The sequence below is a fragment of the Cariama cristata genome, unplaced genomic scaffold (assembly GCF_000690535.1).
Source record: "Cariama cristata isolate BGI_N322 unplaced genomic scaffold, ASM69053v1 scaffold33160, whole genome shotgun sequence".
NCBI lineage: Eukaryota > Metazoa > Chordata > Aves > Cariamiformes > Cariamidae > Cariama > Cariama cristata.
In genome coordinates, this window is record NW_009595811.1 from 4333 (window position 1) to 18258 (window position 13926).

General features: G+C 41.1%; 1 protein-coding gene across 1 annotated transcript in view; it reads right to left on the reverse strand.

Moving 5' to 3' along the window:
* Window positions 1–1232: 1232 nt before the first annotated feature.
* Window positions 1233–13926, reverse strand: part of TMEM189 (transmembrane protein 189) — a gene marked incomplete at its 5' end in the record, with an annotated part of 17289 nt that continues 4595 nt past the window's right edge. The window contains 4 exons of the mRNA XM_009703566.1: window positions 1233–1412; window positions 4528–4740; window positions 5404–5548; window positions 6907–6998. Of these exons, the coding sequence (XP_009701868.1) occupies window positions 1291–1412; window positions 4528–4740; window positions 5404–5548; window positions 6907–6998 (572 nt within the window). The remainder of the gene's footprint in view (window positions 1413–4527; window positions 4741–5403; window positions 5549–6906; window positions 6999–13926) is intronic.

Genomic DNA, 13926 nt, shown 5'->3' on the forward strand with positions numbered 1-13926 from the left:
TTACTCCTTAGCATCCAAAGTAGAATTACTTGCTCTTCTTGAAAGCTGTTGAAGTCTGGCATAATACAGCGTCAAGCTCCTACAACACTGACAAACAACCGATCACTTCAACCTAAACAAGACTTAACAGGCTGCAAAGTGTTTCAGGTGGCTGGAGTAGCATGAAGCATTTTGCACCCAGCGATCAAGTTCTTGGACTAAGCATTGACAATGCATGAAAGAAGAACAGCAACAAGACTTAACAAACATGATTAGTATTATCCAACTGCTTTGTTATAAATATATTATATACATTCAAACATCACATTAAAATATTATTCCATTACACCAGAAGAGATTAAGGCTTTATATTATTTACAGAAACAAGCAAGCACCTTAAAAAACAAAACAAAACACCAGTCATTGACATTTTCCTTCTAACATTACAAGTTTGATACCTTGAGCTCTTGAAATCAGCTATTTGCAATGTGCCCAATGCTAGAACTATTTTAAACATTTACTGTCAGGGTAGGAAACACTTAACAGAAGACTCATCAGTGAGCACTCCACATGAACAAACGCGAGCATGTGTTGTACTGGGTGCCCTCCCTCTCCTCAGAGGCTTGTTAAGTTGAAGGCTTATGCACAAATGGTTTGCTCAATTCCACGTAGAGAGTAGAACAATTTTATTTTAAGGGAAACTGAAGACACTTGAGGATTCGTGGCCCACTGGTGGAGCGGGATTCTCGAAGTCTGTTCCACATCACATCAACTAGATTTAACATGATAGCGAAGACTAAACTGTAAGTTTATCAATCACTAAGTGCATTGAATCAGTGATTTTATAGACTTCCATTACTCTGACACACTGTTTTCATGCAGTGTATTTGGACTCAAACATGAAGTGACAAACTAATGTCACCATTCTCCCTATAGGTCTTAGGCAACAAGCTATTTTTGCAGTGTTAAATAATGTTGATACAACACATGTTTACTATGCCACCATGTATCAATGGAGTGACTGTCCTGCCTTCTGGCTTGCCCGATAGCCTTATGAGATACAGTGATGAAGTACTTTAAGATGTAAGCAGACATGGCTAAACGAAAAGGTGCTCAGTAAGAGTAATCATCTTCATTTCAAGTATTGTTTTAAGAATTAGTTCTTTTCAATACAGTCTGTGTTAGCACTTTTTAGTTTGTGCTTTAGAGTCTGTTATTTCTTTGCAGGTCTTGAATTTGGCTGATGGCTTTATTTTTAAAAAAAAACCCAACATTGGCAACAAGTTAAGGATTGCAGAAGGCTGGCAAAAGTTATTTAATTTTCTGAGCCCATTTCATGTCATCTGCTCTTGGCTTCTCCCCAGTTACTGCTTGGATAATGTTCTCCAAACACCTCCAGAATCTTATCTTCTCTAATGGATAGTTCAGCCAACCTAAGTGATTACAAAGGAAAAAAAGGATTAGTTTGTCACAGCATCCAAAGTTCAATGTCTTGCAAAGTTTATTTAATAGCATTTTTTAAATTAAACACAAGATAAATGTAAGGGAAGTTCAGAGGTGGACTACTGTATGGCCTTTGCAAAGCTATCAGAAAAGGGATCATCCAAGCTGAATGATTTGTGTTAGAAGCAAGACATTTGTATTAGTAGCACCTTAGGTTTAGTATTGAAATCTAAGCAACCAAACAAAAACCCCAACACAACAATTTCAGCTATTTTCCCCTGATTAGTTTCTCCATCAACAAAGCCAGCTCAGCTTTTCCCTGCATTTCTCATTAGGTAGCACAGCAAGAAAGTAAATACATACAATATGGCTCTGAAATCTCAAATACATTATCAATGCCACAGTTTCTACAAAAAAAGAAATAATTAAAAAATAAAAATCAGGATTTCTGTTTGGGATCTAAACATCACTAACTAAGGCTCAGCAAACTAAACAGTTTTTCTTAAATAAAGCCTCAAGTTTAAATAGTTCCAATATCAGTTTTCATTTTTAAGGTACTTAAATGTATTATGCTCTCCCTGGGCAAAATTAAAGCTTGCATAACTAATTGCTAATGAAGCCTGTGATGGCAAAATTTTGTTGTAGTACCATGCTGCATTTAATGCTAGCTGACATTGGACACTTCCCAGATTAAAAAGCCAGCACCACTAGCGGCACACTCCCAAAGCTGTGCAACTCTGCTGTCAAGGCACTTCTGCTTCCCAGTAACCAGAAAGGCTGTAACAGGTTGATATGGGAGGCTTTTACCATTTTGTGTAAAAATAGCATTAAGTGCCATCACGTTCTGCATCCAAGAGTTTAATGCATCCTTCCTAGCCTACAGATTTAGGGTATTTTGAATGTGTTGTAGAAATGCTGCACTGTACAGACTGTGAGGCTGGAACTCACACAGGTTTAATAGGCCTCACCCTGAATTCAAAAGGGCTTTGTGTCTCACTTTTAGGGTATTAATTAGTACATTAACTTGATTTTCTAATACTGCATTTTGATGGCAACCTAACTACACATAACTGACAGGAGAGTGCACAAAGAGGCAATTTCACAGGGTTTTATCACAACGCATTATATAGTAACTTTAGGCCTCTGTTTTATCAGATATTATAAAACCAGGAAAACCAAAAGAAATCAGCCCTGGGAAATATTATTTCCCTGTAGAAGTTTTCCTACAACCAGAAAGAGATGGATGTACACAGGGTTATGTTAGTTATCCCACACTTACAAAACTGTTCTGTAAGCACATGTTATACTTTAATCCATGTACATTTCTGGAAAAGGGAAAAAAGCATAAGAAAACAAAACCAAAGGAGATGCAGGAATGAAGAGGTTGTTATCGCAATGGAAACAGTGAGCTAGCAGCAGCGGTTCACGTTAGAGGAAAGAGTTAAAACGCAGGATAGCATGAGCAAGACTGAAACACAGGAAAGCTGCCACAGAGCCAGCTCTGCTGGATCCGAGTACCATCCCTACAGCGGTGACACCGCCAGCAGAAGGAAAACAACTGTTCTTGCTGGTGATGTCTTAGACTATGTCGATAGCTATTATGGGACAGAACTACTAAAGGGAGAGAACATTCAGGACATCTACTGCTGAAAAATATCATATTTCTAGAGAGCTAGATCGTTCCTAATCAGGCACGACTACAGCTTTGATGATCTATCAAAATAGACCCTTTTCAGCCACCTTCTGTAGTTGGACATGACCTTTTCTAGCTCACCTGCACCTCCACTCAACTCAGCGTATACTGATGCCCTTTAGGAAGTCAGCCCATGCAATTCTCATTAACACAGCCATCACCCCTCAAGGAATGGACAACTTCTTCCTGGTGTCTAAAAACAGCAGTCAGCCCGAAAGCTTTAACACTGGGAATGCCAGTAAGCTCTGTTATCAGACACCTTCCCCGGCAATGATACAGTGGCAGACCTTTACATACACAGGTCAGCCCTGAAATTAAGTATACTCTTTGGACTTGGCTATCTACTCCTAGGTCGCTAACAAGTGCATTACAATAACTAGTCCTATTTTACTTGGTAAAGACCCCTTTTACATTGCACATTGATTGTATATTTCTGTCCTCCTCACTTCTACCCTAGAAGAAAGGGAATTAGGTCTGCAGAAACACTTTGCTCCACTGAAAAATCCAGGTATACAATCTATCATGCGGTGTTTTGTCAGACTAGGATGGTATGAACACTTAAAGCATGAGGTGAACAGAAGGGCATGCTCTTTTTCTAATGAAGAAAAAAAAAAAAGAATTAGCCCAAGACTGCTAATAATGGTCAGGCTTAAACTTTCAGGACATAGTAGGACTGAAAAAAAGCTCTTAGGGTGGCAACATTTTTGCAATCATCAAGTCACACTTCTTAGTTGTACCATGTTTTTACATGACATTATTGTCATGAGAACTAGATTTGTTTCTTGGCAGAGATTTCAAAACTGACATAAACTGTTGGTCAAAGCAAATGACAGAATGAAGAACCAGAGTGGTTTATCTCCAGCTGCTGATTAGCTTAACTTATTCAGGATTGTGTAACAGTGGTGACTGAGTATACCCAGCTGTACAGTGGGCATAAAATAGATATAAGAGGAACCTAAAGCCAGTTTTCCACAAGCTTGTCCACGACTCTGCCCCAAATCAGAATGAATGAGTGCTGCAAATGCAGAAGCCTTGCTTTAGAAATGAGCATTCAAGATAAGTTGCACTTGCAGATGATACACTCTTTTGAAGGAATAGCAGCTCTAAGACTAATGAACAAAATCCATTACCAGCATGAGATTACCAAGATATCATGCAATCATATCTCAGTACCACTGACTACCCCATCAGGCTGAAAGTTACCTTTTAGCCAATCACAAATCTTCCTCCTGCATTTTTTATGTGACAAAAAAAAACTACAGTCTTGCTAAGAGCTTGTGCAGCTAAGAGCACAGTTAACCTCACCATGTCATTTTCTAGGTATTTAATATGCTGTCACTAAATTACATCTTGCCAGGTGAACTGCACTACGCTACTAAAGACAGCTTGCAGTATGAACCAGATGGCAGTACCAGTTGTAATGCAGAAGTACGTCTCGTGTGGAGACACATGATGGATCCTGTGATGCTTCCGTGGCAGGATAACATGCCAGTCCTGTAGAAATATGACCCAGCGTGGAAGACCAAAGTACGTGTGAGACCACTTGTGAATCTGGTTCGTCATGGTTATGAAGATGATAAGGGCAAAGACATAACACTCCCAAGGACAAGTTTCATACAATGCCTCTGCAAAACAAGATGTATATCTTTAAATACCATTTATGAAAAGGTAAATTTCTACTAGGAAAATGGTGTCTTGTCCAGACAGAGTTGTCTGGTGCTGCAGGAACTAACAAAGGCCTCAACGATGCTGCTTTGGCAGAAGTGTCACGAGAGCCAGTGAGCCATAAACCATTCCAGAATGTCACAAGACAGTCTGCTAAGTGCCAACATCTGTCAGCTTGCCACAAACAGGAAGTTAAACTCCGAGTTTACCATCTATAAAATTACATTAATACTTTAATTCTTGCACTTCTGGTTTGCAAATAAAATAGTTCTACACAGAGATGAAGCATTTTTCTATCCTTTAGAACAATGAGTTTCCCCTATATGCACACAGCTTGATCCCTCTTATAAAAAGAATATTTACCCTATCTTCTAATGCTTCCTTGCAAGACTCTTCAGCCACAGATTCTCTTGTTGAGCTAGAGAATCTAGCTATCCCACTTTCTAGTTGACCTACCTTCAAGAAAAAAAGTTTCCCTCCCTCCTCCCAGGACTTATCATGCTTCCAACAGTTATTACTTGTCTTGTCACGTTCATTGATTTCTCCTAGCTTCACACCGACAAATGTTAATTTAAATATCAACAAAAAAGCTAAATCCACATAAGTGAAAACTAACAGCTTACCTGGGGAAAAAGAAACAAATTTGTATGCCATGTTTGCCAAGGGGACCAGTGTCATAAAGCAGTTGTCTCCGTTGGTCTCTATGAAATCATGTCTGGTAATTGCTGTGGGGTCAATATGATGTTCTCTAAAGGGTCTGATGAAAGCCTGAAAAAACAAATTGATAAACATGACACCATGGCTCAGTAAAGAAAAACATAAAAAGGAAAGAAAAATATAAAAAAAACCCCCACAAAATGCATTCAAATCCAATGACTGAGTTTAAGAGAGTTCCAGAGTACAAAGCATACAAGCAGGATTCAAACTTTTGTGATGACACTTCAGATAATTTGATTTACATTCACAAAGCAATTCAGTTCCCAGACTCAAATTCAGTTTTTCATTGCTTTTCAGTTTTATTCTTCTTAATTTTCACTTAGGACCTTTAGCCTCGAGATCTCAAAAACAAGGCATCAGCATCCTCATTTCACAGACAAGATAAGGCTGTGAAATTCAGAAATATAAGTCACTTGCTAAGCAGCATAAACCAACTAAACACCAAAAAAAAAATGAAAATTCAGGCTAACATTTTGTATGGGCTACAGATGGCAGCATTAACAGACTAAATGCCAGTTAAATGACTAGACAAACCAACGTAAGTCAAACAAACTATATGAAAGTCTCCTTTAGTAGTAGAAATCACATCCGCATACACAACCCCAGAGGAGACAGAGCAAATGTGACAGTGTCCTGATTTTGACTAAATCAGGACCAATTCTCCTTTCAGTAGATTTTCCTTCACTTAAGTTTCTTAGGTAGGACTGGGATAGTAAAACACTTATTTCCCTTTAAGATATACATCATGTACAGTCTATGCAAAGGTGTCCTCATCAGTCTGAACTCTTGCTTCTTTAGTGCATAGTCTCCTGCAGTGCTTTTTTTTTTTCCTTTTTAAACTATGGTCCAGAGATAGAGGGATTCAAAGATTCAAATCGAAATCTTCAGTCATCACCATTCTAATACTACCACATCTAAAATAGGGGCCAGTAGCACAGAGAACTGGAAAGATTTCTTATCGGACCATCTTCATGTTTAACAAGAGAGCTTTTAGAGAGTTTAGCTACAGGAACAATTCTCCATATCTCTGTTTTTTAGCCTTTTGGCTTACCTACACTAGTCCAGCCAGGTTTCCATGCTTGTGGTGTCATAGGCCATTCCCACAGTACCTTGGGAAGGTCTGCGAACACTAGTATTGCAAAACTATGTGCCAACCTTAAACAAGGTGATAAAATGGAACAGTGTCACCTTGCACATGTCACCTAGGCCAAGTGTAAACATGGCACTTTACCAGCAATATACCATGCCATTCAGTGGAGGATGGTCGTGGGGATGGAGGATCTGGTTACATTGGCAAGACCGCAAGAAAGATACGCTTATATACACTGTCCAACACAGCTGGGAATACTGGAAGTGTTTCAGAAAAGTATGTCATAACTTTTTCAAGCTTAGGGATAGGAATCTCAAACCTTTCCAACTATGGGTAGCTCCACAGATCCCCAGGTATCTGCTCCCCAGTGAAATAATCCTGATAGAAAGTCAGCCGTAATAACTCCTGCAACTTGAATGAGGAGAGAGACAGTTAGATATACACAAGCATTTTTACTGATACATTCACATTTTACACTTGTTTTACAAGTTTTTGTTTATCTACCTCTAACAGATATTTACAGCCACATGAGATCTATTCAATCTGAATAAACATAAGGTCAGGCAACTAAGAAAAAAAGAGGTTAACAAGACATCATTTGGATGGTTACAATCTTCATTAAGTCTATAGCAAGATTTTCTGTAGAAGATGGGTTAAACAGAAGAGCCTGACAAATCTTTACAATTGCTGGTATACAAAATACTAGTAAGTTAGAACTGAATCACTGGGATCTGCCTACCCTCTTCTTCAGTACTGTTTAACAGAACACTTGGCTATAAAATAGCTGTTAAAGCCATCCCAACAGATAATACTATCTGCAGACCCTTCCTCTTCTCCTTTGGTCTCCCTTACGTCTGTCAACAAGCAGCACTGAACTCTAATGACTACAAATAAGCATTAATTAAGAAACCACTCCAGGGTCCAGCAATACTATTTACAAAATCAGATTGGAATATCAAACAACTTCAAGACTGTGGCATCTGCAAAGCTATAGGCAAGGCCCCAGAAACCATGCTAACGATTCTCTGCAAGGGACATTGTACACTTGCAGTATTTCCATACTAATTTAGATACACCATTAAACAGAGGTTGTTGCAACACGTGTAGATTTTTCTAGCTGCCAACCACAATAACTTTAAAGCTGCAGTCAAGTAAAAGTGATTTTCAGTTCTCACATAGAAAGCCTTGTTTTTGCCTTCATGTTCTGGATAATCTATCCAAGTTTCTGGCTAATCCTGACCTTTAAAAGTAAGGATGTAAGAGATGTTATTTGACCAGAACAGCTGTGTATTTTCCAGTCAGTCACGCATCTGTCAGATGGTGTTTAACAGACACCTATCCCTCTTCATCTGCAGAATTAATCTGACTCCCAGGTTCCCAATCCCTTTAGTAATGAAGTCCCGGACACAGTTTGAGACTCCCTCCTGCATGAGCTCCACTGCCAGGCTCTTCATGCTTTTGAGGAAGAAGATTCAGAGAAGATTGCCTAAGAAGTTCCCTTGTTTTTAACAGGGAGAATAGGGAATGTGGCATACAGCATAGCTATATATATCTCTCTATATATATCTAGCTATAGGAACAGAGCAAAGAGCAAGATACTGCCTTGGGACGTCTATGCTTGAGGGATTTAGGATTGTCAGACCCTGCCCTTTCAAGAACAGAGACACCAGGAGGTACCAGTTCAAGCCTGCACATCTTGCTTTGAGCAGGTTTCAAGAGAGATTAACCAGGTCTGGATGGAGTCTAGATTTGCTGAAGAATGAACCAGACTAAGAATCAAGATCCTTTTTCACTGCAGTGCTTTCCCTTCAGGTTAATAGAAAAATATCAGAAAGATCCTTCTGTTTGTTTTTTTCCGAGATCACCCACCCAGTGAATATGCGTACAAGCATACTTGGTGATTCTCTACAGAGCCAGCGTTCAGGCTCCGGAAGGGGAAGGCAGCACATACTTCTTACCTGCAGGTCTGGTTAAAAGAATTCAGCAGAAGCGCAACCCAGATTTCAAAATAGCTACTGTGTACTGTGCAAAGACAATATACCTGGGAATCGATAGTGTCTGATCTCAGTACAAATCTCTCAAAATCATATTCAATGTTCATGCCAATGAAAGTACTATATATTGATCTTGCAGTCTATTGTTAAATGGGTTGCAGCAACAGAAATACAAAGATTATGTGTTCAAAATGTATGTTTCAAAGCAGCTCAATTAGCAATTCCCTACTCTCGTTTGGTGCTCAGAGCACAAGGCACAGTCACTTACTATTGATATGTCTGGCAGTTCTCAGAGAAGCCTGTGAGTCCATGCAAACCAGAGCAGTAGTCACAGGGCCAGGTCAGAGTGGCTGGAACATAGTTCTTTAGTTTTGCCCGCTGATATTTACAAAAATCAGGTTGTTTACAGAAGTCACCCGTTGTAACATAGTCTTTGCACCAGAAACAGCAGGTGATGCAGGAAATTTTTTTTTTTCCCCCCTCGCTCCACCTGCCTCACCAACTCTTCTTCAGATGTCTGTGAAGCTAGGAGAACCCCTGGCTTTCTGCTAGCCAGCATTTGTTTCTCTATGTGTCTGAAGACTTTCTTCAAGCACAGCTGCTCCTTTATAGTACTGAGGCTTTTTGTGACGAGCAGGTACCCCTCTGCCTCCTACGATGTTAGGCAAGACAACTCCAACTCACTTGTAATCCAACCCAAAAGTTAAAACTGTTGGTATACTGGTTCATCTTGCTTTGACTCAATGCATCTTGTCACTCCTCCCTCGCTCACAGAAACTTAAAAGGAATCTGAGATATGCCAGGAAACAAAACAATGAATGTGCATCTTTCCCCAGAAATCATGCAACATTTATTTACCCTGGTTGTGATCTGGACTTTGCCCGATTTTCCTACTCCAATCAGGACACTTAGGTCAGCTGCCTTGACAGAGTTCAATGAAGTTCTTGTAACATTAGCAGGATTGCTAAAGAGCAGGTAATTTTTAGAACATGAAAGAGGACAAGGTTGCTCTGTTACTATTGATCAAATGCTCCTCACCTTCAGGGCACAGCGGTTACCTGCAGTGCGTGCAGCACAGCATATTTCAAATACAGCCCTCCTTGTGGTTACCTTTTGCTTAGCTGATCCCTCACCTCTGCAGTCCTTCCCCTCACCTTTCATTTTCAAAAAGGGAGAAGAAATAAAAATCAAGATTAGTGTGGCACCTACTATCCCAAAAGGCTTTCTTTTCGTATTATAAAATCAATCTCCACTGCTGAATCCATTATCTAATTAGCCCAAAGTCTTAAACACAGCAGGAGACACCTCATCCTTCACGTATTACATTATTGTACTGAAGACAGCTTATTTTTTATTAACCAGTAAATTCTGTACACTTGTTTTTGTTTCAGACCACATGTGTAAACTACAGTGAGGCCGGGTGGAGGACAAGAGCTTTTAGATCTGCACCTAGCAGCTGAAAGAGCAAACAGCCTTGATTCAGAGGGAAGATATCCAAACAACACTTCACTTTGCAACAACTAAAATACCATTCTTGCTGAGGTAATCACCCTATTAACCCACATCGCCTCCAGCACACTGCATTATCAGAGCTTGAAATAACAGCAGGAAGAACAACAAAAATAGAGGCAAGATACCGACAGTTCAATAGATAGTTCACATTACTCTGATGTCAGCCGGTAGAAAGCTAAGAGGAAAGAACGATGGGTGCCTGGAGCAGTGCATTATACTAAGGCAATCTGAAAATAACTACCTACCAGAAATCCTATTTCAGCTGTATTGCAGAAGGGCTTGCTCACTCTTCAGCAGTTGTGTATGATGAGTTGTAATAAAAGAGCAAAAACTGCACCAAAAGTTATTCATGACTAGCATTGTAACACTTTGTTTGCATCCTGTCTCCAGGCCCAGAGGCACATCAGACAGCAATGAACTGAAACTCAATATTCTCATCTACCTAGCACTGTCTTTAGTTAAAATGGGAAACGCAAGGCACAGGTGTTCAGCTGCTTCTGTCATCAAGGTTAGGAGGGCAAGATAAGATTGACGGCCTTGAATATGAATTAAGAATTAATCATAAAGTCAGAAAAAGCAGGCTATCTACAGTTTAGACAGATATGAACTGCAAATGGTGGATTCACACACTCACACATCCGATCCTACATACTTAGAAGTAGGATCAGTAAAACGTTAGAGAAACACTGCTCTGTACACATTAGTTTTACTCCAGCCTGCTGAGCAGCGGGATGGAGGATAAACCCATTTATGGCTTGTATCTGAGGAGGAGGTGAGTACACAGAAACCACAGGAGGAGAGGAAGGCAGCATTGCAGTTAAGAAGCAAGCTGCAGAACTTGCTCAAAACACCAGTATTTCTTTGTTTTGGAAGTAGACTGCTGAATCAGGAGAAAAGAAAAAGGCGCAGCACACAGGGAGACCAAAGGTGTACAAATGAACGTCAACCAGTAGCAGACGTTTTAAAATAAGTGAACCCCTGACCGACACACACATTTGCTAGAACGGCTGTTCCTTTCCAGCCACCCTGTACTTGTGACCCTTCCCGCAGACATGCCTACCAGCACAGCAGCAGCCTGGGGACACATCCTGGGAAGCAAGTGTCCCTCTCCCAGTCAGGGGAGGTGGCACTCCGAGAGCCAAGGCACCTGCCGGGCGGTGGGTCCCAGGGATGGAAGTGCGACTGGCCCCGACACATAATCGGCACAAGATGGCTTTGCTCCCGCTCGCGTTCCGTTCAGAAACTAGATAATATGTAGGGCTTTGTGTCACAGAAAAGCCTCCACTCCTTCTCTTCCTTGCTTAAGTACCAAATTGAGAAAGTACAACTTGCAACCTTAATGAAGGGCTCCTCTTGTGAGGAAGTCACACACCAGTGCCCGCAACCTGCAGGCTCCCAGTCGTGAGCAGAAAGAAGCCAAAGGAGAGTAGGATATTTGAGGTTCAAGGCATTCAAGAGAGAAGGCTATTTTGCCTGTTTGCAACAAAGTTGTACCTCACTGAAATTTTACACAGCCAAGTTCAGCCTGGCTTTGCACGGATGTAATTCTCAAATTGTAACCCAGAAGCCTCACAGTGGAGTATATAAAGTTTCATATTTACTGTAAAAATTCAGCTGGAGTCCCTGGAGAGGAAAAAACTAGCGTAAGATGTTATTAAATAATTTGACACTATTGTGTAACATCATTGAGAAGTACAGTCATTTTTAATCAGCGACTATACGAACCAGTTGAATGCTACAGCACTAAAGAGTCTGGGGAGTGGCTAATTCCACAACAGAAAAATTTTTGTTTTCTAAAAATCAATCTGCTAAAGCAACAGTTGTTTGTTACTTATATACTTATAAAAATAAAATGCCTTAGCCATCTGCATTCCATATTCAGTGGGTTTCAGTTCAGAGAAGGCAGGGGTTTGATACTATGGCAAATTAGGAGGCTAAGAAAATAATCCCTGAATATTTCAACAAGCATAAAGTGTAGCAGCTTAAAAGCAAAAAAGAAGAGTTAATTATTTTGGCTATTTAAAGCTGAGAAACATTCAGTCAGAACTGGACCTAACAGTGCAAGTAAGCAGAGAACATAGCTGAACCACGAAATAAAATAAAGGCCTGGATGTTATATGTATTATTATTATTATTATATATAGTAGCTATATGACATTGTAACTTGGTTTTCAAATAAGCCACGTCTAATACATGCACTCCAGAGATGGGAAAAGTCTATCCTAAGTCACACAAGCTTATTTTGCAAGATTGGCATGCTACTCACATAGCGGACACCTCTTCTCCTTCCCCCGTATACCCCAGTTACTCCCCACTATGGGGAAGCCGTATAATCCAGTGCCCCCCAGCAATGCCGCCCGAGAACGGGGCGCACCTCTGCCTCACATCCAACTGCCACAGACCTGCCGCCAGCTGCGGGGCAGAGACCAGGAGCTTGCTCCACTGCCAGAACCCACCACTAAAAGGAAATCCCCAAGGAATCAGGGTACCATCTCCCCTGGAGCTGAACAGCAGCAGATCCTAAAGCAAATACTCATCTACCAGAAGCATGACTTGGTTAAGAATTGCTACTCGACAAACTTAATGATAGGAACTGACAAATTTTATTTTTATGTCTTTAATCTTAGTCTATTAGCACAAAGCAAGCTATTCCTACTATTTCTGCAGCTGATGGAGCACTTGCAAAGCGCACATTTAAATGACAAAATCCTGACAACTCAATCTAGGCCTCAGGTTCTTAAACAAAAAGTATCATTGTGTGTGTACTTCTTTTTCCCAAAAATGCATTACTAGAAAAAGCAATTAAGCCATCCCAGAAGAAAGTGATTAAAGGAACAGAGAACAATGGATACAAAATGAAAACCAAGAGCAAATTTTCCCTCACTAAAAAAAAATAATCCAATACTTCCATTAGTATGACTGATCAAACTAATCCTCTGGTTTCATCCATTTAAAGTGCTCCCAGGAATCAAGCAGGGTGAGCTCAGCTCTCAGGAGCACCGGGCCATTTCGTGCCTGCAGGCCAGCACCCAGAGGAGACCGCACACCTGACCATTTGCCTGGCGCGGGACATAAACGGCCATAGCGCTGGTTTTGTTCAAGGCCTGCACGCCCTCAGTGAAGCTGATCGTTCTGCCACCACTCGCTATAACCCACTCCATCAGGGCAACACTCCAAGATGCGTTTGTGTTTCAAAGTGCAAGAGGCACTATTCTGAGTGAATCAGAGCCACTGAGACCTAAAGTTCTTAAATCTTCAAGCCAAAGTCCCCTGCAACTCGAAGCAAGCCCCTGACAACTCGGCAAGCACACAGAGCTTTCTTTGTATCAGTCCCTGCTGCTGACAGAAAGAGCAGCAGCACGTCTGCTGTGCACACAAGTGGGAAAGCAGAGATGGGGCCGTGTCACCAGCTTCCCCCCACTGCCAGGGTAACCAGTCTCAGGCAGGGAGAAGGGCTCATCTCTCCCCCATCAGGGTACGGCCTTCAGTCACCCTGCCCAAGAACAGCTGCTAGCACGCTTGATAAGTTCATCCCCTAATCCAAGTTTGATGAAGAACAGATAACTGCTGTCAACGTCACCTGCCCGAGTGCAATCCAGCAACTGTACTCCGCAATTCCATGTCCAAGACCAAAAACCTCCAGGATCCCCTGGTGCTGGAAAGGCCATGAACTCCTAAGTTACCACACAGCTACCCCAAAGTGGATCAACAGAAGAAGATACAATACAAACCGTGTTAGTGCAATGCACCTTTATTTGTGCAATACAAAGTGCAACAAAGTGTAGAATCAAAGTTTTGCCCGTGGCGGGGGGGGGGGGGGGGGGCACCCGTTT